The sequence below is a fragment of the Selaginella moellendorffii genome, unplaced genomic scaffold (genome assembly GCF_000143415.4).
Source record: "Selaginella moellendorffii unplaced genomic scaffold, v1.0 SELMOscaffold_98, whole genome shotgun sequence".
NCBI classification, from domain to species: Eukaryota; Viridiplantae; Streptophyta; class Lycopodiopsida; order Selaginellales; family Selaginellaceae; genus Selaginella; species Selaginella moellendorffii.
Window position 1 is genome coordinate 371,751 of NW_003314359.1, and position 13,719 is coordinate 385,469.

At 46.0% G+C, this 13,719-nt stretch overlaps 2 protein-coding genes across 3 annotated transcripts; one reads left to right on the forward strand and one right to left on the reverse strand.

Annotated features, from left to right (window-relative positions):
• Positions 1-1,423: 1,423 nt before the first annotated feature.
• Positions 1,424-5,812, reverse strand: LOC9636682 (E3 ubiquitin ligase PARAQUAT TOLERANCE 3). 2 transcript variants are annotated; one of them, XM_024663326.1, is made up of 15 exons: positions 5,437-5,812; positions 5,288-5,381; positions 5,126-5,215; positions 5,030-5,064; positions 4,904-4,966; positions 4,693-4,849; positions 4,492-4,640; positions 4,266-4,436; positions 3,951-4,205; positions 3,843-3,887; positions 3,604-3,787; positions 3,450-3,545; positions 3,370-3,400; positions 1,737-3,319; positions 1,424-1,616 (listed from the first exon to the last, which is right to left on the reverse strand). In XM_024663326.1, exons 1-14 carry the CDS (start codon positions 5,609-5,611, stop codon positions 1,745-1,747), a joined length of 3,120 nt encoding a protein of 1,039 aa, XP_024519094.1. In that variant the 5' UTR covers positions 5,612-5,812; the 3' UTR covers positions 1,424-1,616; positions 1,737-1,744. The 2 variants fall into 2 exon arrangements, with proteins under 2 accessions (XP_024519094.1, XP_024519093.1); XM_024663325.1 differs by having other exon boundaries at positions 3,951-4,214.
• Positions 5,813-6,164: 352 nt separating this feature from the next.
• LOC9636683 lies at positions 6,165-7,244 on the forward strand. The gene is made up of 2 exons (XM_002989458.2): positions 6,165-6,387; positions 6,456-7,244. Exon 2 carries the CDS (start codon positions 6,597-6,599, stop codon positions 7,143-7,145), a length of 549 nt encoding a protein of 182 aa, XP_002989504.2. The 5' UTR covers positions 6,165-6,387; positions 6,456-6,596; the 3' UTR covers positions 7,146-7,244.
• The last annotated feature ends 6,475 nt before the right edge of the window (positions 7,245-13,719 follow it).

Genomic DNA, 13,719 nt, shown 5'->3' on the forward strand with positions numbered 1-13,719 from the left:
ATGACTCTCTTTGATTCTCTGAGCAGGAACTGGCGCCGGCGGTGGGGGAAGTCAGATATCGTCCATGGCCGGATGTGCAAAGGTCCTCCAGTCTTTGGTATAGGCGGCTTCCTCGGGCACGGGCAATTCCGGGTATGCTTCCTGGTCCTGATATGACCCATTAGGCTTCATCACCGGCCGAGGCGAGAGAGCTCGCTCCAGCCCTTATATACACAATGCAGGACTGGGGGTTTCAGCTGAAGTAGTTATTCATTGGGCTGCCGTTTGGACTTCTACCACGTGGAGACGGTTACAGAGACGAGAGGCCCTGTGTATATTTTCCGGCTATTACTCAGAAAGGACGAGGTCAGTATAAATGCCGCTTTTTTTCTTTCCATCCATCCATCCATCCATCGTCTTCTTGTTTTCGTAGTGGATGTGTAGGTACCACATTCCGGGGCGTAAAAGGCCGGCCAGCTAATGCAAGCAAGCGGGGAGGGCTCACTTTCTTGACTTAATGCCAACTCCAGATTTGGTTTTGACTTGTGGCGATTGCTCCTCTTGCAGGCAGGTTGTGTGGTACCACCAGCAGCAGTTATTCTTTTGTGCACGTGAGCGTATCCAGGTGCGTTGTTTTATGCTCCCAAGCAAAGGGGAAGCTAGCGGACAAGCAGGACCCACCTATATCTGGGGAGGAAGGTCCGGTCAGAGCGACGTGCGCGGGATAGAACACATCAACGCAGTCAAGGAGGTTGCGGCGGCGGCGGCGAGTTGCGCAAGATTCCTGGACGTGCATAGGTACGAAGGATTACACACGCACATCGCTTTCACCGCAGGCCGCTAATCATCGTCATCTTTATCCTTTCCACTGGCATATATCCGTGTACTTCCTTTTTCGTGTACTAAAGTGGGTGTCTCTGTGTGTGGATCCAGGGGAAGCCAACCAGGTGCCGAGCGCTCACTATAAAAAAAAGTGACTTTGTCTTCGCTGGACGACACAGACGGCTCCACAAAATCTGCTGGTTTGACAGTTAATGGGGGTATGTTTTTATTTTTCTTTGTCAACTGCGCAGCTAACTGTCATCGGCCAGAGAAAAGGTATACATTTAAAATCCAGAGCCTCTTCGTGCAAGGATAATGACAACGGCCCGACCACTCCATCACGTATCGTGGAAAGGTTTGAAGTTTATATAGAACTGTCCTAAGACAGAGATTGTGTCTTTGCAGGTAGGAATCACCACAAAGAAAGACTTCTTTCTATCATTTTGTACGTTTAGTAGTATCACCCTGAGGTCCCACCCCGCACCTTACGTGCACAACCGGTACTTTTGCAACTCTTCGCTTTCACCGCAGGCACGTAATCATCGGAATCTAAGTTGTACGCCCTTGTTATGCATGCGTATCTTCTTTCTCTCTGCAGCGACCAGCGCCACTGGCCGGCTCGTTTCTACAAGGTACCTTTGCTCGTTAAATCTCTCAGATCTTTGCATTATTGTCACCTGCCTCAACGGGACAAAGAAAGGATATATATTTTTCCCCTACCTAGGCAAGCGAAGGAAATTATTCGCAGGCAGATCATAAATCGTAACGAGTTATCACAAGCTCAGCCGGCCACCAGCGATCCACCTACGTAAGTCCTTGAAACACAAAACACAGAACATAAGACGCAGCGGAACTAATCGTATATAACAGAGCTCGCGGCCGAGAAGTAACTACCTACAGATAAACCAAAAACTTAGTGAAGAGGGAGCGAGTACCTCTATGATCACGATACGTCCCCGTAGAACACCACCGTTCTCGGTCCTCCTCCCGATCCACCACCACCACCTGACTTGGTAAGCTTCTTCTTCCCGGCCCTGTTCGTGTTCGCTGTGCTGGTGAAACTAATCCTTTCAAAAACGCTTTTCACTATTTTACATTGGTTGTTGTTTTGAGCTCCAGGTCCGCCACCACCACCATTCACCGCCTGCCCGGCTTTCATCTTCTTCCTTTTCCCCCTGCTCATGGCGAGATTCCCAGCCTGCTGCTGCAAGAGTGCTCGCTGCTTTGCAAGCAACCTCCTCCTCTTCATGGGAAGAGACACTTCCATTTCCTCGTCTTCCTCATTGCCATCCATACCATTATCGTCCTCATCAAACTCATCATACTCGCCACCACCACCACCAACTTCTTCTTCTTCTTCTTCCAACAGAGCCATCCTCTGGCGAGCCATTGCCTTCGCCCTGGGCCCCAGTGCCCGCTGCCGCTTTCTCGGCATGCACGACTTGGAAGTCCTGTGCACGATCCACTGCTCATCCTCCTCCTCCTCCTCCTCGTCCAAGCACCTCTGCCGCTGGAGACCATCTGGTCTCGCAAACACTGCCCTCCTCTGGACAGTCACAGGCACCTCATCCTCATCCTCCTCGTCGTCGGCTCCGGCTCTCACTAGCATCAAGCTCTTCTTTCGTTGCATCCTCTGTTGGAGCGCCACCACGGGCCTCTGCCTCGTCTCCTCCTCTTCAATATACCGCCTGTCCTCCAACACGTCGTCCAGGAGCTCCGCCGACGCCCCTCTCGCGGCCCGGAGAACAGACTTCGTCCTCCTGGCTGGAACCTCCATCCCATCAAAAATGCCGTCCACCACGCCGCCACCGGGCCTCCGCATCACACCAAACGACTCGCGCTGAGCCATCCTCGCCACCATTTTCTTCCTCACCACTGGAGGACGCCTCAGACCATCCTCATCGTCGTCAATGTACGTAGGCCTCACCACCATCGCCTTTGAAGGAGCTACGTAGCGCTCTTCTGGCGCTCTGCCAACAAGCCTGACATCATCGTCGTAAAGATCCCTGGCCATCATTTCCCGCTCCCTCCGGGGGGACAAGTCGACAAACCCCCTGCTGCTGCCGCCGTGCCACTCCCTGACCGACATGGAGGCACTCTCCCTCACAACTTCCTTGGCCGAGAACTTCTCCACCTTGGAAACGCCGTAGCGTCGGCACCGCTGTGGACTCCACCGGCTTGTATCCATCTCCCTGTGAGGAGGCGGCCTCCTGTTGATACCCGCGCTCCGGAGAGGACGAGGGCTCTTGCTCCTGGACCGTAGTCTCGGGCTCAGCTGGTGGTGGTCGTGGTGGTGGTGGCTTCTCGCCACAGGACTCTGGCGACGCCTGGCGGGGCTGCTTCTCCTGGCCGGACTCATGCTTCTGCGAGGCCTGGATTTGGGTGGACTCGTGCTCTCTCGCCTGGGAGGACTGCTACTTTGGAGCCTCTGCCTATCCGGGCTCCTCCTCCGGCGCGGGGGGCTCTTGCTCCGTGGCTTGTAGGCGCGACCGTGACGTCCGCCTCGTCGATCGGGCATCTGCTCATAAGTATTAATAGGTACAAATGCCGAGCTTGTTAGTTACTTACCTGGTAAAATCCCTCGCCACGGACACGGTTTCTGCGTGAAAAGAGTGAGGACGAGCTCGCAGCTTTAAGAAAGAGCAAACCTGTTCGTGTGTCCGCGGTTGCGTTGGATGTCGGCCTTTCTTGCCTCGAACTCTTCCCGCGACAGCGGCCTGTTGGACGATTTTGGCCCCGGAAAGCTGGCATTTGGAAGCACAGAGCTGTTAAGTCGAAGGCGGGAACCAATGTAAGACTTACGGCTGAAAGGGAAATTGTGCGGGCGCCGGAAAGCATCCGGGAAAGTAGCCAGCGTAGCCATAAGGAGGAGGCCTACAAGCAGGATCCCCAATCATATGGGACGCCGACCAGTATCCTGCGTACTGCACGGCAAAAGGATTCCCACGACCGTCGGAGCGTTGCTTTGGTATCACCTGCCGATCATCTGACAACGACAAGACACGCTGTCAAAAGCGAGCACAAACATTCCCAGTAGATACCAGAGCGTTTCGAAGGTTCAACGCCCTCCACCTCCATTTTAGTCTCTGCATGCATCAACCATCACTGTGTTACAAAGTCCGTACTGAAGGAAGCAAAATATATCGTACCAGGCTGGTCATGGATCTCTTCCTTCGATTTTACCGCGACATCAGGGGACCTTTTGTCCTCGACAGCTTCAGCAAGGGCTTTCGTAGCATCCGACTCCGGAGTCTTCTCAGACTGCTCTCCGTCTATGTCCAAATCGTCAATATTCAGATCATCAAAACCTTCCTCGTCGTAATCCACCTCCTCCACGTCTTCGAACTCATCTTTCCCTTCGTCAGCTTTTCCATCAGCAACAGCAACATGCGTTGTCGTCGAATCTGCAGAAGCTGTATAAAGTACGTAAAACAGCCTGAGCAACAAAGGTAGGACAAAGCAACCTTGCGATTGAGGCTTTTCAGCTTTCGTGGTGTTCACCAAAGGCAAAGCTGCCCCTGACAGCAGCCGATCAACAGTCTCGCGCAATGTCTTGTTAGGTAGCAGATCGTCAGCTCGAATGTTTTTGGCTCCACATACACACGTGGTCTTCTCCAAAAGCACGTTACGAATGCCTAGTGAACAAACATAAAACATAAAAAACACAATGACCATCAGAAACAAACTTACATGTATCGCAATAACTCTTAAAGCAGCATTTGCTAGTAAGAACCGCGTCTTTGAGAGCATTTTGACATAAAGGGCAGCGAAGTTCAGAAGGTACGTCCGTAATAGGTTCGCTAGGAATAACTCCCTCAATCTCCTTTGCAAAAGCATCCCTGAAGCAAGCAAATTAGCAGAAGTGCATAGTAGACAATTCAAGGCACGAACTCGTTTGGTTGCATTGCTGCCGCTTCACCGGTTGGTAAGGCATAAGACCCATCAGGATTTGCGACGAGCATCGTCCTAGGAATCCCGCTCGGCATCTTCATTTTCTTCACGTCATATGAAGGATCGCCGTTCGTTGGACAATGCTGAATAAAATGGCCTGACCACAACAAACAATGTTTCCAGTATTTACTACGCATGAGCTTTTTACTACCTGCAACTCCACAGCGATGGCAAATGTACCCCTGGTGTGGAACCTTCTTTTGAAAACTAGATCCTATAGAACTAAACCATGAGTAAAATCACAAAGAAAAACCAAAAAACTAAACAAACTGCAAACCTGAACCACCCGGTCCTTGATTTTCATTGGTCTGTCTGCAAATTCTGGCTGCCTTTAGACTTGCTAAAAACGGAGAGCATTCAATAAAAAACTGACCGAAGCCATTCTGCAGCAGAGGAGTCTACGAACTCCTTTATCCTGTCGTCCTCCTCGGATGTAATACAGACTGGACTAGTTTTGCCAGCCCTGAAAAAGAAGGAAAATAAAAAGTTTAGAAAAGAAAAAAGAGAAAGAAACGAGCAACCACAAACAACTTACTCGGTAGCAGCTTCCTGCACGATCGCCTTTCGAGGAACTCTCCTTACAAGAACGGACGTATTCTCCCAGAGCATAAACTCTTCATCCAAGTATTCTGGTATCAAAAAGAATATCAAAACAGGGGGCCAAGAAGATAGAAAAATCCAAACCTTCATCCGTGTCGGGCTTGGAAACCACCAAATCGAAATCCGACGACGCATTGCCCAGCTTGAGCTTGAGCAAAATCTTTTCCTTGAGCTTGCCAATGGAGATGCAATGCTCATCGATAGGCACCGAGTCGAAGTCCTTGGCGCTCTTAAACTTGTAATGCACCGCCATTGCCATTCCAATTCGCCAGGAAATCACTCACAGGGATGAGCGCGGCAGCAAAGAATCGATCGATACCGCGCCTTGGCTGAAAGAATGCGTGGGAGCGCCCAGCGATGAGCGCCCCGGCGCAACCCCAAACCCTAGCTCTGCCACACCTAGGGCTCGCCCCCAACAACGCAACGAAGAAACAAACTCGTCCACAGCAGACATAGATATCTGAAGATATTTCCAGGGTTTAGGATCGCACGGCCAAGATTCAAGGCCGACTCTAGGGTTTAAGCTCAGGATATTCGCTTTGATCGAGCGGCTGAGATTTGAGATGCCCGATTCTCAAAGCATAAACCATAATCGAACGGCCGAGGCTTAAGTCTCTCTTAAAACAAGCGGCGGAGAACAATTGTCTTTATGCTTTTCACCTTTTCCTAACCGAGTTCTTACTTTTTTCGAGTTTACCGCGTATTAAATAACAGGTTACCAACGTAAACCTGGGCGTTATATAGCTACCAAATAGAACACCACACACACACCACACACACAGAAACACACATTTTCTTTGTAATTATCTTCTCTGTGAGTAGCCGGTGGAAAAGCTTATAGGTCACTGGCACAGGCCGGTGGATCGCCAGTCACTATTGCACGAGCACGAGAATTTTCTCGCCGCGCGTGCTCGAGGAGCGCATGGCGACGATCATTCACCGGTCGATCGTGATCACCAGGAGGAGGAGGATCCGGTGCTGAAGATTCCTCGCGAAATCATCGCTTCCCTGGATTGAGATTTTCGGCTCGATTCGGTAAGCGCCGTTGCTATCTTCTTGGCTGGATGCATGGAGCCCTAATCCCTTCTCGTGTTCTTCCCTAGAGAGAAGAGCTTCTCTCAGAAGTATCAACCAATTCACGGTCGATACGATCGATCCAGCTCGAAATATCGACCAATTCCGGTGAATCGCGAGGGATTTCAAGGGAAATTCGGTGAATCGGGAGGGATTTCAAGGGATTTCCTATGGGATCCCGGCCCAAGATCGTCATGGCGCCCTCTCCACGGAGGGCGCCCAAAGTGGTACCGGACAAGAAGAGGCCGCTGGAGATTCACATCATCTCCGCCCAGAGGCTGTCCAAGGTGTCATACTTCCAGCGGACGCGAGCCTACGCGGTGGCATGGATCGATTCACAGCACGAAACCAAGCTCTCGACGCCCGTGGACAGGAAGGGCGGGCGCAACCCGAGCTGGAACGCGATCCTCACATTCTACGTGGACACGGACGATCTGGTGGAGCGCCACGGCATCAACGCGGGCATGACAATCGAGATCTACACCAAGGCGTGGGTGCGAGACAAGCTGATTGGCAGCGTGCGCGTGCTCATCGCGGATCTCGTCAAGGGAATGCGCGAGAGCAAAGGTCTGTGCTTGAGCTTCATGGTGATCCGGCCATCGGGCTTGCGCAAAGGGTTGCTCAATTTGGGAGTGAGGCCCGAAAGGCTCTACTACGATGATGACATCGTCGTCTACCAGCCGCCTCCCCCTCCACAGCCCGGGGCAGCGAGGGGGTGACTTGCTCGATCGATGGAGCAATCTATAAAATGCTTAGAGAGATAAATACAAATTAAAAAATTTGTGGATAATCTTAAAATATTCAGCTATATTCCTGAATATTCTTTAATCTATTTTGATTTGCTTCATTGTTTTGTACAAAAATGTTTAAAGTTTGTAAATCTAACATTTAAGCTGACCATAGATAATTGTTTTGTACAGAATGTTTAAAGTTTGTAAATCTAACATTTAAGCTGAACATAAATAATTTGATCCATACATGGAGAGAAAATTGAAAACTTTTCTTGGTTGGATCATTGGTCTCTTTAAAACTTGAATTCATCTGGCACCAATTTCTACCTGTCATTAGAAGAGGGTTAGTGAAGATTTTTTTTTTTGCTCTTTGTTGGTTTCATGCATAATGAAACCTTTTATTGAGGCTCATTTGCTAGTTTCATGCTTTAACAAAACTTAGCTCAAAGTTGGTTTTTTTGGAGAATAAAAGCCCTATTCAACTGGAGGAGGCTTAATTTGATCTTTCATCTGCTTAGAAATATGCTAGTTTTTATGATATGAAGTCATGTTAGTAAAATACTTGATAAATAGATCTAATATAGGAACATTATTGCATTATAAAAATCATATTTTTAATTGTGGAATATAATTAAAACCAACATGCAAAAATTATAATCTCTCAGACTTGATTCCTTAATAATGTTGCTTGAACAATCCTTAAATCTGAAGTGTCTAATTTATACCTATTGAAATATGTTAGATCAATAAATTTGTTAAACATGGTTATACCTGTTCCAAGGGATGTGGATCTAGACTCAATATGATGGCAAAGACCATAGCCACTTTTATTTTAGATTTAGTCTTGCTTTGGATGAGGGAGAGTTTCATTAAGTATCTTGAGTTTATATTACTCCCTATAGGACATTAGGGAACACGTTCATCAAGTGTGTAAATTATTTTTTGGATCTGTTCAAACAAGAATGAAGACTGCACTCATATGATGATGACAATGGCTAGAATTATCAATGTTGACTCTTACAAGAATGAAAACAAAGAAGATACCCTCATTAATAACAATGGGAACATATAATAGCTCTTGTCCATCTCCAATGAACCTCCTTTTAGTTTCTATCGTCTAAACACAGTAACCAAACTTTCTACCACTCCTCTAGCTTCTCCAACTTCCCCCTATCTCAAAGGATAGCATGGTGTAGTTTTATTGTAGCTAGCATAAATCTCCACCACTTTGCCATTATCATTGATACTCTAGTCCGGATCCCGTTAAAGTGAGCTCGATTACATGCTTCCCACAAGGCCTAAACCCTTGTCGCACACCATATTGCCCATCTAGCTTGACCAAAAGCCTCCTACACAAGAACCCCTAACTCTACAATTTACATAATTGAACTCTAATATCATTTAGTGTGGTTGGAGTTTTTAATATTATTTATTGAATCTGTAAATGTTGATCAAGTTAACATTGAATATCTAGCTATATGATGGAATCAAACCTTTAAATAGTGATTGTGGTTGAAGGAGTCTATGATCCATCTTGAGTAATTGTTGATGATTTTAGTTTCAACAAGAGTTTGAATTTCATCAATACAATTTGTAAAGCTGGTTCTTCATAGTTTAGGGTGCTCTTTAACACAAATCCCCCTCTTAAAAGCTTCTTTAGCTCAAAAATTGATAATCTTGGCCCTTTCACAACTCATGGCATTGCTCTTGCTCGGGCCACTCTTGGTTGTAGTGTTCATAGTGATTTGGGATGTTGTTGGTGTCAGCATCAAGAGCTGAATTTATGGAGATACTAGAGGTTGCTCCTGTTGGGTCGAGTTCGTGTTATGCTCCTGTAGTAGTGGTGATTGAAGATTTGGAACTTCCTTCTTAGCATCATTCAGTGAGGTAGTTATATGTTTAGGATCTAGTTTTTGAGCATTCTCTTAAGTTTCCTTGCTTTGAACTTTGCCATCTTTGTTGTTGTTGGTTCTCTTAAGAGTTTTTTTGCCCTTGTGTGTAAATGTTTGTTTGGCCTTATGCAAGGGTGTGTCATCTTAGCTGATGTTCTTCATCTCTTTGCTAGTAAAGTTAATGTTGGTGATGACTTTGCTTTTTCATCTTCTTTCTCCCTTGCTTCGTCATTTTCTTCCCTTTTGTCATTGTTGAAGAGGAGGATCAAATCTACTCCTCTTTTTGAAGCATATTCCCTTTTGCTTCATGTTGTCTCTGTGTTTATGGCTTCATTTAGTCTTTTGTTGCTATCATCTATTGTAGGAGTAGATGGTAGTGTTGAGCTTTGGGACAAGTGTTGTGATGTAAAGAAGTGTAAGTGTTTTACATTTGAGGCCATCTAGAAGCATCATTATTGTGATTTGGAGTTTCTTGTTGAGCTTATTGCAAAGATAACTTGTGATGTCGATATAAATGACTAAATTTTCCATTCTACTTTAGTCACTTAACCACATTTTCAACCATTTAAGGAGTCTCACTCACAACCTTTGTAAGTCCTATTCTAGACTTAGGGACTTACTAGCCCCAAAAATGGCATCCATGCCACTCAACCATTGCACTTGGTCCAAGTGCTCCACGTGTCCGATCCCATGATCGACACCCCAAGGTATCACTGACATATTAGCCTGTTACACTAAGGCCATGCCCATTCACCTTGGTCACACTAGTGGTCCAACACCACCTGCATCGTAGTCTCGTCTCTCAAAGACTAGGCCATCTTTCTATTAGTGACCATCCTAGATGCACTCTTTAGCATCCTTAAAATGCCTGCAGACATAGGGAATAACCTTCCCCAATATCCTTTTTACAATCCCCACTAAGTCTCTTTTTTGTCCATGGTTGTGTTCGCCAACACTACCATTGGGACAATGCTCTATCCTCTGGGACTTCCTCACCACATGACTATGTCATTGGTCACTACACTAGAGGACCACTCCTCTTTCTTTCCATAGTCTAGGACTTTGGGACAATATTTCGGAACACCATAGCCCTACGTGAGCTTCATGGGTACTCTCCCCACTTTTTGCCTTTGAGCCATGGGCTTAAAATGAGGTTTCATTGAGCCACACCAGGTATCCAAGTAAGTAGTGCCACCCACACTTGGATTGAGAGCATCAGCCATTCAATCTCCTGGGGGAACTAAAGCCGGCTCTTGAACACTTCACCAAGCTACCCCGCTTGTTGGTCTGTATTCACTCTAGCCTTGGATTTCCTAGTGGTTATCCCATCATCCAACACCTGATTATAACCTTCCTGGGCCAAACTAGCCTTTCCCGCCCAAACTGGCTCCATTGGAGTCCTCCCCCTACTATACTTTTGGAGCTCACCAAACCCCCTAGGGTTTGGGAGACAAATGCTTTGGGCATTCACCCTCAGACTTGAAGTGGACTTGGACTTGGACTCAGACTCATGCTTAGGCTCAGTCTCGGCCTCAGCCTCGGTCTCGATCCCGGTCTTGTTCTTGGTCTCGGTCTCGGTCTCGATCTCGGACTCCATCTTGGGTCCTTCTAAGACTCCATCTTGGGTCCGTCTTAGACTCCATCTCGGTCCATCTTGGACTCCATCTCAGACTCCATCTCGGGTCCATCTTGGACTCCATCTCGGGTCTATCTTAGACTCCATCTCCGACTCCATCTCGGGTCTATCTCGGACTCCATCTCGGACTCCATCTCAGGTTCATCTTGGACTCCATCTCGGACTCCATCTCGGATTCCATCTCAAACTCAATCTCAGGTCCATCTCAGATTCCATCTTGGACTACATCTCAGGTCCATCTCAGACTCCATCTCGGGTCTGTCTTGGACTCCATCTCGGGTCCATATCAAACTCCATCTCGGGTCCCTCTCGGACTCCATCTCAGACTCAACCACGTGTCATGTGTTGGTCCTCTTGTATCCCTTTTCTAGAGACTCTTTTATTACTCGCTTTGTGCTCGTTCCTTGAACACTTTGTTGGGAGTTCCAGTCCCGCTCTCGACTTTTCAAGTTGGAGTTTTTAGTCCAAACGTGTTATGCTTGTTTGGCTTTCGCTTCGGCCACTACCACATAGCACTCTTTCGGCTCCACTTTGGGGCTTAGGGATTTGTGTCTCACAACTCCACCACCCATAGACGAAGTTCAATGTCCTCATCAAACAATAAATTATTTTATAAAGTAAGCAATCTAAGCAATCTAATTGTGCATCACGACTCTAGGGCATCCCCTGCTTGGTGGTGTGCCCAAGCCAATCTCCTCACTAAGAGTCCATGACCACCAAAATATGAATGTTCTCATGTTTTAAACCATCACTATGTCCTAGTGATTTAAGACTCAAACGCAAGCACTAGAGGGTTGGGACTCGAACCCAACCTCTGTATATGCATCTACGGATAGCATCACCCAAGATGCTTGGCATGACTCCTCGCGTTGGTGCACCAATTTATACCTAAAGCGCACTATAGATCACAGCTTAGAAACATAGGTCCTTCGCACTACTAAGTCCTCTCACTTGATAAGTTTGTGATCATGCATGAACTCTTCTATGTGTGGCCCCATGGGCCACCCTTTTTGAAGTTAGCACCTTCAATTACAGTATTTGTTCCCTGGGCTTGTCAATCTTGCTTAGCAAGTCATCTGGCTAATATAACATGGTTTCATATATAAGCGCAAAAGTCCTTGACTATCGACTTTCATTCAAAGTCATCCCTTTGAACACTTGAGAACAACTTCCCCAACCTTGATAGTGTTGCTTTATGGCAAGCTTCAAAGCAACACTTTTGCTGTGCTACTCTGATTTCGCGCATTCCATGAACCATTTACACTTAGGCTTCTAGGTACTACGTTACTTAGAATTGTCTTTAGAAACCTTGAAGGAACTTTGTCCCTTAACTTGCTAAGGCATCTTCTTTCGCAAGCTTTCTAATTGCCATATAATCTAGTATGAATAATTTCATATTTTAGACTCTCCATGGCATCATGGTTGCTAGCAACAACACGCTCAAGCGCCCATTTGATTCTCCACTTCCAACTTGTATAACCATCTTTAGTTATGCCTTTCGATTCCTATGGTTCAATTTTATCCCTTTATTACTTATATTTTGGCCTCACACATTTTTTTTTGGTTATTCTCCTCCAGCCTAGGAAGATAACTTTGCACTTTCTACCATGCCTTAACAAGTATTCTTAAGGATGAACCTACCCATTAACCTAGGGAATGATTCTTCAATTCGGGTATGCTCATTTTGTAATCCCACACACTAGGATTAACGTTGCTACTTATAGGCCTTTATATGCCCATCACTAACCTTGCCAAAATCTCTTTTTAACTTTGTCCAATTTGAATAGACGGATTTTTCTTGCCTCAGCTACATTGGACATTTAGATAGCACCTCCTATTTGTCATTCGCTAAAGACTTAGTCCCTTGGGCCTTATTTAATGCCCTCATAACACTAAACACCACTTCCTAGTGTTTTAGAGTGGTTGGGTGTCCTAATGATGGCCTTTTTGACAATGAGCATTCCCTTTATGACATTGACTTACTTTATCGCAACATAAGCAATTTATCCCCCATAATCCTTATTCCAATAAAAAGTTTTAGGTAGTTACCTTTTACTAGTTTAATCAATTATTTTGCATCTTTTGCTTAATTACCTCATAGTTGTAAGTCTTACAACTCATTGCTGGTGTTTCCACACCATCATTATTTGGGTCACCACACTTTAACTACATGCCTTCCAGCTTAGGCTATGCCATTCTCATTTCTATTAGGATTCCTTTGGGAAGAGGTCCTCATAAACCTACTAACTTGACCTCAAGGCATCACGCCTTGGTGCATTTGGTGTTTATACACCATCGGCTCCACAAACCTACCTTTATGACACTTCTTACTTGTGTCTAGGTCCTTACTAAGACCAATATAATTTTTTCTCATGCCAACTATCCGTTAGCACTGCACTATAGAGTTTACACACAACTTTGTGTCAAAATTGTTTTTTTCTAGGAACACCTTTCCCACGACTTTAGTATGGCACATTCTGCCATCAATGAAATACCCAATATTCTCATACTTGGATCTTATGATCCTCCCCATCTTTCGTGGGGCACAATACACTTTAATCCAAATGCTTTTATTAATTTCTTAGGACCATTCCTTGACTTTACTTGAGTCATCCAGTATTTTTAAATTTTGCTAATCTAATGACCTATAAAGTTCTATTTTTGAGGTGTTAACTCGCTGGAATACAACTTTGTGTATTCATGTCCTACTCACAAGGACCATCTTTGCAAGTGCTTAATTATTCCTCGTTTTCCATGGGCCACTCTCACTCCTTAGGACTTTCCATCCATATGATGAGAATACGGACTCATCCTCTGGGCACACCCCCAATTCCTTGGGTTTTTTCCAACATTTATAAAAGATAGCCTTGGCTACCATTTCAAGGATTTGTGTCCTCATCCGTATTTGACCTCTCACAGTCATTAGTTCCGATCTCCAATTCATGAGCACTAGCTTCAACTATATGAGGATAATTTTGTGACTCCTTTATTATTTTTGGAGTCCCTATCTTTCCTATGATCCCAACTATAGTTG

Coding starts and splice junctions, on each gene's coding strand:
- LOC9636683 (XM_002989458.2), top strand. CDS start 6,597: ATGGGATCCCGGCCCAAGATCGTCATGGCGCCCTCTCCACGGAGGGCG.
- LOC9636682 (XM_024663325.1), bottom strand. CDS start 5,611: ATGGCAATGGCGGTGCATTACAAGTTTAAGAGCGCCAAGGACTTCGAC. Junction 5,382..5,436: donor CAAGCCCGACACGGATGAAG/GTTTGGATTTTT, acceptor TTTTGATACCAG/AATACTTGGATGAAGAGTTT. Junction 4,641..4,692: donor GCAGCAATGCAACCAAACGA/GTTCGTGCCTTG, acceptor TGCTTGCTTCAG/GGATGCTTTTGCAAAGGAGA.